The sequence below is a fragment of the Typha latifolia genome, chromosome 8 (genome assembly GCF_019914945.1).
Source record: "Typha latifolia isolate L0001 chromosome 8, TyphaL0001v2, whole genome shotgun sequence".
NCBI classification, from domain to species: Eukaryota; Viridiplantae; Streptophyta; class Magnoliopsida; order Poales; family Typhaceae; genus Typha; species Typha latifolia.
In genome coordinates this window covers 8,089,214-8,106,084 of record NC_133093.1, presented here as the reverse complement: position 1 = coordinate 8,106,084, position 16,871 = coordinate 8,089,214, and the positions used below count along the sequence as shown (strand labels likewise).

General features: G+C 35.8%; 2 protein-coding genes across 2 annotated transcripts; both read right to left on the bottom strand.

The window, feature by feature from the left end:
* Positions 1 to 846: 846 nt before the first annotated feature.
* On the bottom strand, positions 847 to 8,428 carry LOC140793290 (uncharacterized). The gene is made up of 13 exons (XM_073144681.1): positions 8,285 to 8,428; positions 7,484 to 7,588; positions 7,255 to 7,398; positions 6,642 to 6,758; positions 5,749 to 5,859; positions 5,051 to 5,113; positions 4,851 to 4,977; positions 3,686 to 3,768; positions 3,390 to 3,606; positions 2,038 to 2,165; positions 1,733 to 1,807; positions 1,457 to 1,577; positions 847 to 1,090 (listed from the first exon to the last, which is right to left on the bottom strand). Exons 1-13 carry the CDS (start codon positions 8,399 to 8,401, stop codon positions 990 to 992), a joined length of 1,509 nt encoding a protein of 502 aa, XP_073000782.1. The 5' UTR covers positions 8,402 to 8,428; the 3' UTR covers positions 847 to 989.
* A 5,156-nt stretch (positions 8,429 to 13,584) lies between these two features.
* On the bottom strand, positions 13,585 to 16,293 carry LOC140793953 (protein gamma response 1). The gene is made up of 3 exons (XM_073145743.1): positions 16,191 to 16,293; positions 14,917 to 15,663; positions 13,585 to 14,465 (listed from the first exon to the last, which is right to left on the bottom strand). The coding sequence occupies exons 2-3, from the start codon at positions 15,659 to 15,661 to the stop codon at positions 13,774 to 13,776; spliced, it is 1,437 nt and encodes a 478-aa protein (XP_073001844.1). The 5' UTR covers positions 15,662 to 15,663; positions 16,191 to 16,293; the 3' UTR covers positions 13,585 to 13,773.
* Positions 16,294 to 16,871: the final 578 nt, after the last annotated feature.

The following is a 16,871-nucleotide window of genomic DNA, read 5'->3' as shown; positions in this document are numbered from 1 at the left end:
GATATAAAAATAGTGATAGTTCACAGAATCTAAATAAAATTATCCATATATATTGTGAATCTCGATTCAGTGCCCCCATTTTTCACATACTTGGCATTATCTTCGCTCCCTAAGCACTGCAGTGGGGTTGATGAGTGATGCAGACTCGAGTTTAGTGCCACTTATTAGTTGTTATTCGAAGAGTCAAGTTTGGATTGTGGAGAGGAAAACCAAAGAATTGTTGGACCTTCTCAGACAACGAACGCAACCGAAATTGACTTACAGAGCAAAGAGAGACATGAGATGCTGAGAAATGAAAAATTAATCTCCGTAATCGAAAAATCCTAAACACGAAGACAGATGCAGCCAAGAACTGGATCCATGAACGAAGTCATAGGTTTTCACAATATGACTCACACTTTTTTTTTCTTTTTTCTCGAAGTGTGGGCAAGATCCAGTTATAATTTTATAGCAACATTGCTGCTTAGACAAACTTACAATAACAACAAACCATTAATCCCAAATGAATGGTTGCTTTGACAATCTAAGGTAGCACTGTTAAAATATAAAATATAAAAATTATCGATTGCCAACAGTTTAAATTTCTAGAATAGTTGATGAATTAACATAGTATCAGAATAGAGATCTTAGGTTTAAATCATGATAGGTCTCATCTTTACCTAAGATATAAATTATTCATCTATTTAAGTCCACTCTTGGACCTCCCAAAACATCTCAAGCCCAAAAATAAGGTAGAATATTAGAATAAAAAATATTAAAATTATTGTTATCTAACAATCATGAAAATATAATGAGTAACCACCGTATTCAGAAAATGACCCGAAGAATTCTCCCAGAAAGATAAAGTTATACCTTAAAAGATTATTTCTCATTTAATAAAACCACTTGTCTTTGTTGCTCTTTGAATAGTGTTTTTTTTACTTTTGCAAGTATAAACTCACAAGCAAAATTGAGTAGTCTTCGAGAACGCAATGAAGAAGAAGTTGCTTCTATGATGAAACAGCTAGTTCTTGAAAGACCTGCCCTCGGTGTTCGAAATTCCGGAACTCATCGAAACTAGCACAACCTGGGCTCAGTAGAATGGTATCACCTGCAAATGAAGAAGGGTTTGGTAAGTTCATGCTGGAAACAATTGGATAACAACACACAGGAAAGTTTTTTATAAAAAACAATTATTTTATAATTCATAGCTATGGCAGAGCTTCTCGCAAAAATTGACCTTCGAAAAACATCATTTGGAGTTCAATGTCTTCTATTTGTCATGGAAAAATGAAAATCAGGACTACTGTTACCCAGGGATATAATGAATATGCTCTAAAAAGTAAGTTTTACGAAAGCTTTGGTAACTTGAAGAGGTAAATGATGGCAAACTCAAATACTGACTAAAATGTGCGTGCAAGTTCCCACAACAGAGAATATTGTGGTAACCATATATGTCGAAGGAACAAAAGCAAACCATATCTTGCAATGCTTCTGGCACAGCTCACAGCTTCCTCAAGTTTTCCAACTCTAAAACAAGGAATATCAAGTCCACCATCACACAATGTCTTGTGGATCATCGAACCTGAAGAGCCAAACTGAGAACATATACCACATTGTTGTTAGTTTCCAGCTTATCCAGGACGCAATAAAATATCAAATTAAGTTAATAAAATACAATGTAGCAGCATGCATGTTTTTCCAACGCACACTTATGCAAGCTACACATTCACAAACTCCGTGGGAAACTTACAGTGATGACACCTCTGTGATGCTTAAGGAGATCTATTAGTTGTTCAAAACCATTGGATCCTCGATCACTCAAAACCTAAAAAAGGAGGAAAAAAAATGAAAAATAAGATGTCTAGGCCCTTCAGTTGTCATTCTATCTTGAATTTACTATATTATCGTACTTGGATAATATAAAATAAATAAGCTAGCACATGTTGGTATCAACAGAATGTTTCAGTATATGTCAGAAGACCAGTGTCTCAGTTTAGTTAAGGTTTCTCTTAAGCAAGATCATGTTTGTGAAGATGATTGTGAAAGTTTAGTTACCTTAGCAAGGCCACCAAGAAGGACAACTGATTTGCAATCTCGGAGACCCGTTAATCCTGTGTATGTCGATTCAACATTTGTAGCTTTGCTGTCATCAACCCACCTCACTCCATTTGCATCAGTGCAAACTGTATCCAGTGATAAACATAACTAAATGAGTTCTATAATAGGTAATTCATAATACAGATAAAGCAATCCTCTTTCACAGAGTCGTGTGTTTTCCTTTTTCATTATAATATCATAGTGATATTGATCTGCATACACCATGCTAAAGAAATGCAATCACATCAACTTCCTGAATGTAATCAGCTATGAGGTTAACCAAATGCAGTCTAAACTTCTTCTCCAGTATATAACTTGCAGTAGGTTCATTTCAGTCCATGCAATAATTATGAAATAATCTATAATTTGCAGAGTAGTTTTAGTTGGTTTACATATATCATGCAAGTAATCCCTAGATATTTGTAGTTTTGTACACCAAGATATTTTAGTAAATCTCCAGTTAACTGCAACCTAATAAAATGTGATAACCTTTTAATTCGCTTTATCATATATTAAATAATCAGTATGTGTATAAATAATTTCTTTAGTTTCCACAGCAACAGTGATTGACAATAACCACCACCTCCCAAGTCTTCAACCCCAGCTTTTTTGGGTGGTATTTGTTGGTTTGCATCACCTTAATAGAAAAGGCATTTCAATGCACAAGGCTCCCGCCAATGCAAAAATTGGAGAGATAAGATGGATTACAATGCTTCAGATCTAGAATGTCAAATATCATAACACAAGCATTTAGATGCAACCAAGGCAAAGGATATGAGCATAAATCACAAATTACCACTCCGGACAATGGTAGCCTGCAGAATGCATCACCTTTACAATGTTGAAAACTTGAAATACAAACATGATTTCAAGCATATCTAAGAGCAGCGGAAAATGTGGAGGAAGTCATGGAACATTGAGTTGTTTGCTAGCACTGCTAGGACCTTTAATGAGATTTAGTAGCTTGGACCTTATTCTTAAAACTTATTACTTTAATACTCACACTTGTGCTGCAGTCTTATTGGATACCAGATATTACAAAGTTTAGATCTAATGAAACAATTATATATTATAATCTAACAGCACTCTAAGTTTATATAATTGAGGAAGCTGATAGTTAAAGAGCTGTTCTGCAGAGTTAGTATGTGAAGATAGTCAAGATACAACATCAATCCTAAAAGACTACATGACTGTTACATCTATAGCTGCTAAGACAGCATATGCAGTTATGCACACACAGACAGACAAAGACACACATACACACAAACACACACAGGGGTAGAGGGGAGAGAGAGAGCTGATGGACTTACCAACTTGCATCCGATGAGGCAGGAGACTTAATATGTCTACTGTAGAATTAACAGAATCAATATCGATACCAACATCCAATCCCAAAACCGAAAATGCAGCAACTGCTGCATTACTGTAATTGTGGGTGCCCATTGTCTTCAGAGCCCCCAATTGTAGATGACTGACTAACCCAGTAGCAGGATTGCTGAATGTGGCAACTTTTGCCTTGACATCAATCTATATCCATGCCACAGTCAAATGCTAGAACAAATAACAATATGTAGTGCCAAACCAAAATTATTAAAAGTTATTTTACCTTGATACCTGGGAAATCTCCTATCCAAGCAACATTACAGCCAGTTGCATAACTGGCAAAAGCTTCATTCAAGTAGTTGTTTCCTGAAAATATATTTTTCTACTTAGCTATCACCACAATAGACTGGAATGTGAAATGAGATACACTCCATCAAACAAATGTGCAGAGTCAGCTCATCAAGAATGTGAAAGCAGAGGTCCCAGTGAGAGAATATGTGCAAAGACAGCTCGAGCCTATTCACTGCTCATATATACCTTCCATGAAGCATAGATATTTCAATACATTAGCTGACTATCTCTATATTGTATGTGTATCCAATATGGCAATTGTCGGATTACTTCAAGCTATGTCCTTGATACTTCTTCTAGGTATCCAATTTTTGCAAGTACAACTGGATAATACTAGACAGACCTTTTTATACTCGTATCAGAGGACCTATAATGTTCACATCAAATTGAAGATATAATGAAAAACTATGGTATTCAACTCAGTGTCTCCTGTCACTTAAACATTATGGTCATTGAGCCATTGATGATCATAATACCTTTATTTTCAAACTATTTTCTGGACTTCATCTTTACAAAAATAGTCAATATACCAATCATCTCATAGAGTATACCTACTTCATTTTCTCTTTAAACTATAAAGTTGTATACTTAAATCTCAGTCAAAGAGGAAGTATTACAATTCCTTCAATCCGTTTTAAGTTTTAACTATTCCCTGGACAAGAATCGAGATGTTGCACTGCTCAATACCTTACAATTCAACTCATGAATGAAACCTAGAAGGCAATTCTATTTTAACAAAAAAAGCTGATGGCTATTCTCCAATTACAGCTGTTATACGAATAGAAAATATGAACAAGCAGAGTCTTGATAACTGGAAGAAAAGAAAAGAACATCCTACCACCAAAGGACGGCCCAAGTTATTTAGGCCTCTACAACAAATTATGTGTTTGTCATTGTCTCAGTCTCCTAGGTGCTAAGGTTATCTCTTTCACAATAAAAGATAATTTAAATATGTAAAAACTAGTACAGCATCCAGATAATATGACAAAAGAGCGGTAAAAGAGTATAATTTGATACTACTAACATAAATGTGAAATTTCTGTCTAAAGGAGATAAAATAGGAAGGATTGCAAGCTTAGAGCTATAGAAGGTCATACCAATAGGAAGGATTGCAAGCTTATTATGTTTCATATGAGAGAACAAACGGCATTTCATAGTAGCATAATTCTGCATTGTCATGTGCCTCTCTTGGTGGTCAGGAGTCAGGTTGAGAACCACTGCAACCTTGTGTTTACAAGATAGTTACTGAATAGACATTAATCACATGAAGAGAAGAGATAATCTAACTTCAACTTACAGAGGGAGAAAAGTACTTGTTTGGAATTTCCATTTGATAGCTGCTAACCTCCACAACAGCAACCTATAAATAAAAGAGTGTAAAAGTTTTATCTGGTGAGTAAGGACCCTTCTTGTCAATGGTCTTGTATGAAGTCAAACAGGATCCTTGAGCAGAAAATAAAACCAGAGGTACACATGAAGAACTAAACTAAGTATCTGACTTAAAAAACAAAAAGCAAATGAAATCAATAGACCAAGCAAAAATAGTGCTCCTCTTAGCTTTTCATATTTATGCTCCAAAGTCGCTTGTAATTTGACTAATTTCTTTTTCAAAAAAGGAATAAAAAGTATCTTCCAAGATGTCAATAAAGAAGAAGCACGATAATATGGCATTTATTTAGTCAATATCTCCTAAAGTATACAATAACTGCTAAAAAGTACTACACTGCTACTGTACTACATTCATCCAACAAATTCATGTATTCTACTTCTCTTAATAAATATGCTTAGCAGTGATATGTTCTTTTTTATTCTTTCTCCTTCTAGTGGCACCCCCTTATAACCAAACCTCCTGTGCCAAAGCATGCAATAGAATCTCAGAGACTAATAGAAAAATTGTAAAACTATACTGCTTTTCTTTTCATATTTCTGATTTGGACTAGAGCCCTGAAGCAGTCAGGTATTGAATACATTCTGTTAATGAAGAAGAATCTTTGCCTGAAATAAGTCATTCATTGAAGATGCTTGCAAGCATCGGATGGCAGCATCTGATAGTGGCTTCCCAAGGTTCCCTCCAACAAAGGCTTCAATACCCAAATGCTGGAGCATCTGTACCCATTGAAAACAGAAAGTAATATTATAAAGTCCAGATCTCAACCAATAAGTTAATTCTAGCCATATCGCTTAGTTTGTAAAAAAGAATAGAGAAATTGTACACAAGGCATGGCATGTGTACATAAAGAACTAAATCGACATTCTTGTTTGTTACATCTTTTAGGTAAGAATTGTTATTTAATGTTTCATATTTTTCTTTAAAAATAACTGCAGTTTCTGGAATTAGTAAGATTAACTTATATTTTGATCATTTTTGGGAAAATAAATTTACTAACTGAGAAGAAAGTTGGCACTTACAGACATTAAAATCAATGGCTTAAAGTCGATGCTTCAAATGGAAGATTTTGAAAATAACGTAGAAAGATGCCATATATCACAGTTCAATTGATAAATACATCTATTACTTGAGAGTAAATGCAAATGCAGTTCCCTCAAAACTTCACAAGTTCCATATATGCGCTTTCTCAGATGACACATTAAAGTCAATCTGATGTTAGATTAAAGATCATGTTTTCTCAACAAAAAGGCAACAACATGATATTGGTTAGTGTGTTGTGAATTTATTGCGAGTTTTGGTTCTAGAAAAAGTGAGCTGGACATACATTCAGCTGAACTGGTTGCCTCGTAAATGGTTAGCCAGAGATATGTTTGTAGGAAAAAGTCATTTATCAGAATATCTTTGTAGTTTGCAGAGAACAGTCAAAGAAGAGTTAAATTTACAGGACATCCACTGGAGGTGCTCGGAAAACAGTATGACCTGCCAGAAGGCATCTTACCTGTCCTATAAAAGTAGTCACCGTGGATTTCCCATTTGTGCCTGTGACAGCCAAAATCTTGATGTCCTGGGGGAACACCTCTGCTGCAAAGTCCAATTCGGACATCACTTGTCCTCCCTACAAATGGTTTCAGCATAAAACTTCATTTCCCAATCAGTGAAATGCCAAAGATATGAAATAACAAACATCTAACAATCTTAGCAGGCCATGACTCCTTGCAAAGCATATTAACTTCATAACAAGTATCAAAACTTGAGTTAGCTCAAAATGCACCCACTAAAATAGGGGATATGCAGATCACCATTTCTCATCCCATTGAAGATTGTAAAACAATTTAAAAAAATTGTCATCTCCATTTACCCAGAAATCCTACATCTACACACAACACAATGCTCTCAAAAGTCAAAATATATGAGATTCTAGGAGGCTACATGTCAATGTCACAGCACATTTTCCTTGTTATAATAGGAAACCAGCTATCGAAGGTGACATGTTACATGGCCACTTGTTTCAAACATAGAATATAGGTAAAAGCTTGAAAAATTGCACTTTAGAAGAATCACAATCATCAGCAGACAATAAAAGAAGAAAACAGCAAAGAGATTGAGCTTACAGATTGCAGCAAAGTGGAAAGACCATACTCCTTGACTGGAACTCCAGGAGAAACAACTACTCTATCTGCATTCGCTAGGAGTATATTATCACAATGGCCACGGATTGTTTGCAGATTATCATATTCTGCAAATTGTGGATCATTCTGAAATCATACGAGCTGTTATTATCAGACAGAGAAAATGAAAGAACAAACCAATTTCCAATTAGCAGTCATGACGATCACATACTTCCAGCGGGACTACTTGTTCATTTCTATCAATTGCGAGAACAGAAGCACCTCTAGCAAGAGCAAGTCTTGCAGCAGATCTCCCAGATGCTCCTAGCCCCACAACCTAGAAATAAAATCCTTGAAATTAGCAGTTGAAAGCACCATATTACATGCTGTATCCTTAAACAGGATAGAAAAGTGTAAGAGTATTACAAAAAAAAAAAAAAAAATCTAACATTTTTTTAATGTTTATAATCTGGTAAAAATTGTGTTTAACAACATCTCTCCGCCAACAATTACCCACTTCCAATCAGGCTATCCTTTTGGATATTTCAGAATTATATTTCAGAATTATCATCATAATAAGAAAATTTGAAGAAATTATTTTTCTTTTTCCAATTTTATTCAAGTTCCGCCTTTCTAGCTTCTCTAAACTTGATTTGAGTAGTACCCAAGATCATAAACAGCTTGGGGATATCCCACAGATGCCAATATGGTCATAATCAATGCTGCCATCATTATCATTCTACATTCACAATCAAACTATTTTCCCTACCCTCATTATGAACACTAAATGTAATGAACCCAATGTAGCACATTTAACATTGCAAAGTGCCCAATCCACCGAAGAACAATATCCAATTATCTTGACAAATGTAAAGGTAATGATGTCTCCCAAAATAAGTAATCATTACAACAAGTCAAGAAGACAAGAACAACTGAGTATTGACTCAAATCCTGAAATGAAGCAACCACGTATTAGTTACCGACCTCATTATATTTGGAGAAATTTTAGAGAGAGAGAGAGAGAGAGAGTAACCGCGATCGTCTGGCCTTTGAGGTCTTGGATCGAACACTGGACTTGACCAAGTTTGGGAGTTAGCGAAATCGTTGCGGCGTGGGCTTGGAGGCTAAGGGAGAGAAGAGAACCTCCCATTTCTTCTTAATTCTTGTGAGTTCTTACGGAAAGAGTTGGGAACTAACAGTAATATATAACAAAATGGAGAAACGAACCTAGGGGTACGAAGGGGACGGGGAAACGGAAACGTGTTCTACCTAGGAATATTATTAGTCATTTATTACTTTTTTGTAATTTTTTGTCGAATAACCGCGTATATTTTAACTATATTGTAAAAAAATTAAAAAAAAAAGTGCCTTTTTCTTATTTAGCTGCTGAATGATTTGATGGCCAATATTATCATCTTAGCATGTTTAAATTCTAATTCTAACGAACACCGATTTAACTAAGACACTATAAAATTCTCACTTCTTTTAAAAAAAAATATATCAAAACTCCTACCTTCCTGATATTATTATAGCAAGAAGAAGAAGTTAAATTCCTCGTTCTATTTCTCTTCGAATAGGTATACATATGTTCTAGTGATAATTTATCAAAAAATAATAATAATAAGTATTTTTAGAGATGAAAGTGTTAGAATATAAAATATAAGAATCATAATTATCTATCAATTTAAGCTTTGTGTTAACATGGCATTAGAACTAAAAATTATGAGTTTAAATCCTATCATATTTATCTTTACATAAAAATATAAAACTCCGCCAATATAAATAAAATTCACTTATTGGGCAATGTTCTCTAGGAGCTTATTAAGTTTTTAGAAGAGTTGGGTGAATAGTATAGAGCAGTTGAATTTAATAAATAAGGAATTATATACCTCTATTACTCACCATCATAACGTATCCCAAGTCATTTCACATGCAGAGCCACATTTCTTACACTCCAACGTGAGAATACGAAGTACATAAGAAAAAGAAGTTCACATTTTTAGCGTTTAGAGATCTAAAAGCCATCATCAAATTTTGTTCTTACGGAGTTGGATGTAGCCAAGGAGTTAGGATGCTGTACACTGAGGGGTATCCTATAAAAGATGGCTGCTTGAAATCACATTTCTTCGTTCTTATTAGGATGGCAAACATTTATCAGGGGAAATGTAATAAGATTTACAAATTATGTAAATTTTTTGTTTTTGTTTTTGATTTTTTTTTTGGTAAAAGAAATATATTAATATTTAGCCAGAGCTACAAATAGAGTCGCTACTGTCAACGACCAAAGCTGCAAAAGAGGAGCTGGGAATGACCCTTCCCAAGAACACCCAAAACCTGAGATGTGTCCCGTGTTTACCAGTCAATTAGCAACATGATTGGCCTCATGGAACACGTGGGAGATTTTACATTGAGGAAAATGCATAAATAGAGAGAATACATCATTGATTATAGATCGGATTGTCCATCCTGAGATCCTATCCCGTTTCAAAATATCTACAAGTAGCTATTGTCGATGACCAAAGCTGCAAAAGAGGAGCTGGAAATGACCCTTCCCAAGAACACCCAAAACTTGAGAGGCGTCCCGTGTTTGCCCGCCAATCGGCAGCACGATTGGCCTTATGGAACAAGTGGGAGATTTTACATTGAGGAAAATGCTTAAATGGAGAGAATACATCATTGATTATAGATCAGATTACCCATCTTGAGATCCTATCCCATTTCAAAATATCTGCAAGTAGCTATTGTCAGCGACCAAAGCTGCAAAAGAGGAGCTGGGAATGACTTGGGAAGAACACCCAAAACCTGAGAGGCGTCCCATGTTTGCCAGCCAATCTACAACACGATTAGCCTCACGGAACACGTGGGAGATTTTACATTGAGGAAAAATGCTTAAATAGAGAGTATACATCATTGATTATGGATCGGATTGCCTATCTTGAGATCCTATCCCGTTTCAAAATATCTACAAGTAGCTACAATTCGCGACTAAAGCTGCAAAAGAGGAGCTAGGAATAACCCTTCCCAAGAACACCCAAAACCTGAGATGCGTCTTGTGTTTGCCAGCCAATCGGCAGCATGATTGGCCTCATAGAACACGTGGGAGATTTTACATTGAGGAAAATGCTTAAATAGAGAGAATACATCATTGATTATGGATCGAATTGCCTATCCTGAGATCTTATCCCATTTCAAAATATCTACAAGTAGCTCAGAATCCATCTCTATCCATATTGGTAAGGATGCCTGAGTTTTCACATAGATCAATGCTTCTCTGGCCGCCCAAGCTTCGGCTTCAAGTGGTGATTGAAACCTTCTATATCTAGACCCTGCAATGATAGGTGATTAGGGGTGAAAATGGATCGGTTTTAGTCTAATCCAACCCGCTATCTAACCCGAGTCGGATTGGATACGGGACAAAATAACTTACCCGGTTCGGATACGGATTGCAGTTTATTAAAATATCCGGATTCGGATCCGGATACGAGTATAGTATATTTGTTCGGATACGGATTCGGATATCGAATATATGTTTACCCGTATACCATACAACATTGACAAATAATCCTACCCTTAAAAACCAATCCGACCCGTTAACATAAAACCCCTCACCCATCGGCTTAACATAACTTCTCAAACCCTCATTCTCTTAATCTCTCTTCACCATCATGCCGCAATTTCTCAAACCCATCCCCATTTCTCTCCCTCACTTTGCCAGTTAGTCTTCCGACGACTCCGACACTTTGACGCCATCCCCGTTTCACTCTCACACTCTCTTCGACAATCTATCAACTCCGGCGATCCTCCGACTTCGCCGATTAGTCCTCCGACGACTCCGACCGCTAAATGAAACAAGCGATATCTACATTTCTGAAATTCTTATTATGGAGATAATATCTGGTCGGATCCCCGTTGACCTCTGGGAGAGGTAAGTAATGGAGGCATTTCCTTATATCGGTTTGTAGTCTATAATTTTATTGTTGTGAGCCTTCTCTGCCTTCTTCGACATGCAGGAAAAATGGGTTCTTTTCAGATAATTTCACATATTCTTTCCTCCTAAAGGCTTGATGCGAACAATTTGTGATTACCCAAGTTGAGATGATTCATACCCATGTCGTAAAGTTGGGTTATTTATTTGATATCTTCGTGCCCAACTCACTAATTGATTCCCATTATAAGGCCAGAGATGTGGGCATTGCTTCTGCTTAGAAGGTATTTGACGGAATGACTAATAGTGATATTGTCTCTTGGAATTCTATGATTGTTGGGTTGGTGAGGATCGGAGAAAGAGGCACACCAGATGTTTGATGAAATGCTTGAGAGGGATACTATATTAGTTGATTTTGTGAAATGTTATTGTCTTTTGATGTGCAAATTTTGTGAGTTTATTAGTTGATTTTGTAAGTTTTCCTGCTTATATATAGATGCTAATAATAAATTTATTTTGTATTCGTAACCGATTAAAATTTGATTCTTATTCGGTTTGCATTCATATCCGACTAAGATTCAATTCGTATCCGTTTAATATCTGAAAAATATCTGATCTATATCCAAAAATTATCCATATCCATTTAGTTAGGATATGATTTTAAATTTTACTACCCGTCTAATATCCGTATCCGTATTCAGAGCAAAAATATGGATCCGGATATGGATTGAGTACTATCCGATCCATATCCGAACCGTTTTCACCCCTATATGTGATCCATTAGGCCACCGGAATGTAAATTTTTTGTTAAGCTACAAAAATAGCCCAAATTTCTGCTTGCTTTATATTTATTTTTTGTTCATCTTGATTCTGTTTGAAAAAATTTATATGACTATCCCCTCATGCACTACTTTCAGTTGAACAAAACGTCAAAAAGAAAAAAGAAAGGTCGAACATCCATATTACAATATTAAAGTTCAATCCTCCATCTTTCAAGGCTATGGCTTTTGTAAATATTACAAATACTTGAAGATTTTTTATTCCTACTATTCATAGATTATCTTAGGCCAAGATTTCGTTTAGGAAAATAGCAGATGCTAAGAACAATTCCTACCAGAGACCAAAGATGAAGTATGAAAAAAAAAACCCCTAGACACAAGTATGTATCTAAATGGTAGGTAATGATATCACTCGTTTGCTTAAGTAAATATTCGAAGCAATATTAAAAACAAAAGCAAATATGAACGCCAAGATTTTAACGTGGAAAAACCCAAACGGGAAAAGAAACCACGGATCCAAACTCGGATCAAAACCAATCATTATGATAGTAGCAGTTACAAGACTGACTCACAAAACAACCCGTCGATCCAAACGACTTTGTTCCTCTTAGTCTTGCTCGCTAGAACCCACGATTCACTGCTTCTCATAATTGATTTCCAACCTCAGTAACCCTCAAGATTGATCTTTCATCTAGATAGCCCTTAAGACGAAAGATTAAGCTTTTTAGAAGAGTAGGACCTTGTTTGTTGAAGAATCAATGTAGCCTCAAGAAATCTCCTTCAATATTGCTTGTTTAGCCTCTCTAGAGTTGGGCATCACAATCCTTATATATGATCTCCAAGATAGAGCCAAAACCAAGTCTTATCAGATGCGTTCGAACGCTTGAACTTTTCAGGTTGCATTCGAACGCGTTTGTGAACGCTGTTCTCAGTCTGTGTGAACGCAAGTACCCGCGTTCGAACGCAGCTTTCGGTCTGTGTGAACGCAAGTACCTATGTTCGAACGCGTTTGTGAATACAGCTCTCGGTCTGTGTGAACGCATGTACCCGCGTTCGAGTGCGTTTGTAAACGCAGCTCTCGGTCTGTGTGAACGCATGAGCCCGCGTTCAAACGCGCTGTGAACGGGGTGTGAACGCGATGTGAACTCATAAACTTTTCTTCAATAATCTTGCAATTCTTCAAACTAGAGATTTTTTAGACTTGTATAAAGCTCATATACATATATAAATATACTTAGAATATTTTGTACATAATTGCCAATAATTAAAAACTTAACAATCTCCCCCTTTAGCAATTTGTGACAAAACATTTAAATTACAAAATATTACAAAGAATTCAAAATGAGCATTCAACAAGTCTAGTACATTTAACACATCAATCTCTGCAAATAAAAATATATCAATCCAAGATCAAGTGAAAATAACTAGAAGTAAAAACCTAACAAAGTAGTAAGAATAGGACCTTGAAAGTATTAGTTGAAGTTTCTATTTCTATATTTCAAGGCTATTCATCGAGGAGATACTGAAATGAGATAGGGAGTTTAATTATTTTCCGAGGAAAAAAGAATTGGCTTAATAACTAGATTTCAGAGGATTCATTTCCACAACTCAGAAAAATTTAGTCACTTCTAAGCAGTGAAATCATCTCCGAAGCCCAATGATTGTTTATTATCTGAAAAGCTCATTCTGCACAAATTCTGATAGATCATCAGAAGTACATCAATTGTTACATTGATAGAAGCTAGACAGTAACAGATGTTCTTTAACAAATAAGGAGCTCTAATTGACAAGCAGAAGTGCTCCATGAAAAAAAAAATGTTATATATCTGAATCAAATCCAATATTCCAGAATCCTTCAGGTGTCATTGGAGGAGCATACTTGTACCTATGTCTTGATACACCATCATGATGCTCACATCGTAAACTTTTAGAGTTCGTATCTCCTTCTCCTCCACCGTCAGGCAAAACAGCATCATAGAATTTCTTACACTGCTTACATTCAATTCCTTTGAGATTCTCCCTCTCGGCCTTCTTCCTTACAGGTTGGATATATTTAAAGCTCTTGTTTGCTGGACCAAGAATTGAAATATTTTGCTGCCTGGAAACCTCTGGGATATTCATATCTTGAGTCTCATCTTCTGAGTTGTTAAAATCCATATCTTGTGGAGGAGGAACTGGAAAAGCTTGTGCTTCTTCCGGAGGGTTTTTGTTTAAGTTTCTCACAACCTCCATCGGAGTATCAAGAAAGTCATCATGCGGATCCACCCTGCCTGCTGGTTCTTGACGTGCCCGAGTATCCCTCCAGCATGAACTAGCTCTCTTTGTACCAACTAAATTAGATGGGGGAACAGTTGAACTAGATGACAATTCGATGCAAGAGTTATTATGCAAACTTTTAGCAGATCCAATATCTTGGTTGCTTCCAACCTTTTCATGATAAACAGTCGCATTCTTCAGTTCTCTTGGATCAGAATCAAGATGAACATCCTCTTGGTCCTTTTCTTCTGAATCTGCATAATCCAAAAATAGAGTCAAAAGACTTATTTCTTCTAATTTAAAAGGTAAACATGCATTTAGAAATACTTGTTGTAGATGTCCCGGCATGAAAAATAGTAGTTTTATTTTTGTAGCTCCTAGAGGATGGAATATTTCAATATCTCATTTGACTTGATACATTAGAATGAGAAGGGATTAGAAAAATCAGCCCTAGACAGATGAATAACATTAGTTGGGATATCGATACAAAATCTATTGCATAACGATGACACCTGCATTTTTCTATACTAAATTCTGATTCTGGCCATTATAAAAAGTGAATTGTTTGAAAGTTTTGGGAACAATGCTATCTTGATGCATATTTTCCAGCTTGTTGGAGCTAATTGTTCCCCATAAAACCCTATTGTATTCCAATAAGAAAATAGAAATGTTTGTACAAAAGTTGAGAGAACAAGGAACTCTTACCTTGGAGGCTTCTCTTATACAGATGAAAACTTGGTGAATCCTTATGCTCTCCCCCACTCCCTAAACAATGATTTTTATCTTTGATGTTGCCAATTTTCCCAACTAGAAAAGTGTACTGAGACTTCAAATGCTTGTAGCTTGTCTTCAGCTTATTAAAGTCCTCAATCACATCTCTTCGCTTGGTCTCTTCAAACAATAACTTTTGATCATTCAACTCCATCTGTTGCAGTAGTCCTTTCTGGGACTCTTTTCTCTCAGCCACTTCGTCTGTCTTCTGGTCAAGCTGTCTTTTGAGCTCAGCAATGGTTTGCTCATTCCTCTTCAAGTCTTCCACTCTGTCCAAAAGCTGCCTCTTCTCAAACTCATGTTTCTTGCCCAATTCTTCATTGCTCATCAACTTCATTTTAATTTCTTCCAGAGAACTATTCAAGTGCTCAATTCGTTCTTGAGCAACCTGCTTCTCCATGAGGAGTTCATCTATTTGGTTCAAGAGACTAGCTTCTCTCTTCTTCCAGTCATGCTCTGCACCTTTCCTCACATCAGCAAGCCTTTTCTGAAAAATCTTTGACTTTGACTGGATATTTGGAAAGAGCTGGCTACAGAAGATAAACTCTATCTGTGAAACTCTGTCTTTTACTTCCTGAATTGTGGCGACAAGAATTGTGCTGAGCCCACAAATATACTTGAAATCATCCGTATCAGAAGTAAAGTCATGCTTTGGTGAGTCCAACATCTTCACTTCCATGTCTAAAGATAGGAACAATATCACCAGATAGAATTCATTACCAGTCCTTCCTATTTATATCATATTAAAAGAACAAAAACAAAAGCTAGTAATCCTTGACAGCAAATTAGAATACCAAAATTTTCTTGCCAATTTTTAGTTGAGGCCCTCCTACAAACACCTATCGATCACTTATTATGGAACAAAGCAAAGAGATACAATCAGGAACTGGCCACAATACTAAGTTGACGAACCTTAGACAGAAACCATTACCAACCCTTCATATTCATAATACAAGTATTTCTTGACAAACTCCTGGAAATTAGCTTGCCATATTTCTTGCAAAATTTCGTTCATTGGGACCTTCGGAAAAGCTCCTACTGAGAACTATGCCTAGAGCTATCAAGATGGATGTACCAACCCAATACGTAGTACGTTTTAGCTAGGGTTAACAAATTTCTTGATTTATACTAGTCAAAATCTAGTCTTTCATCTCTTAGAACCTTAGAAAGGCAATTGAAGCAATGGAGCAATCGATGATGAAGCTCACCTGGGTCACGAACGGGAACCCTAGCTTTGCCTCGGAGAGTCGGAGACCAAGAATTCAACTATATCGCAAGTCTCTCTCTCTCTCTCTCTCACTCTGAATTTACTACCCCTTCCCGCAACTTTCAAAAGTTTTCAAAAAATTTCCCTCCACAATAGAAAGAGGGACATATATTTACATATCACACCCCAACTTTAAAAGTATTTTCGATTCAGAACTTACATTCCAGTATTTTTAAATCACACCCTAAATCAAGCTCTGTTATGGTGTTATATGCAAAATTTTCAAAACAATTAAACAAGTAAATAATCTGCTTACAGCTCTCAAAACTACCAATATGACATAAATTATTTAACTAACCAATATCACAGTATAACAAAAAATTATCTTTTTTTTATGTGAGATAAAAACTGTTCATAAAGATTCTATACTCTAGAATTTTAAATTACATATATTTGTTAATTTTAATACTAATCTATTAGAAATATTTTATAATAATAACTATGAAAGAGCTAAAAAGTTTTAGTGGTATGATATTATACAAAATATAATAAACAATTATAATATTTCAAAAGTTTTCAGTAACAAATTATATAAAAAATCTTTCTTCTTTCTCTTTTACTTCGTACAAAAGACCCCTACCCTCACCCTCACCCTCACCCTCACCCCCTTCATATATGAGTT

Excerpts from the sequence above, each read along its gene's own strand:
- LOC140793953 (XM_073145743.1), bottom strand. The coding sequence starts at position 15,661 with ATGGAAGTGAAGATGTTGGACTCACCAAAGCATGACTTTACTTCTGAT. Across the intron at positions 14,466-14,916 it reads GTATAAGAGAAGCCTCCAAG|ATTCAGAAGAAAAGGACCAA; the intron begins GTAAGAGTTCCT and ends TGGATTATGCAG.
- LOC140793290 (XM_073144681.1), bottom strand. The coding sequence starts at position 8,401 with ATGGGAGGTTCTCTTCTCTCCCTTAGCCTCCAAGCCCACGCCGCAACG. Across the intron at positions 5,114-5,748 it reads CAATGAATGACTTATTTCAG|GTTGCTGTTGTGGAGGTTAG; the intron begins GCAAAGATTCTT and ends TTTTATTTATAG. Across the intron at positions 4,978-5,050 it reads ACAAGTACTTTTCTCCCTCT|GTTGCAGTGGTTCTCAACCT; the intron begins GTAAGTTGAAGT and ends TGTAAACACAAG.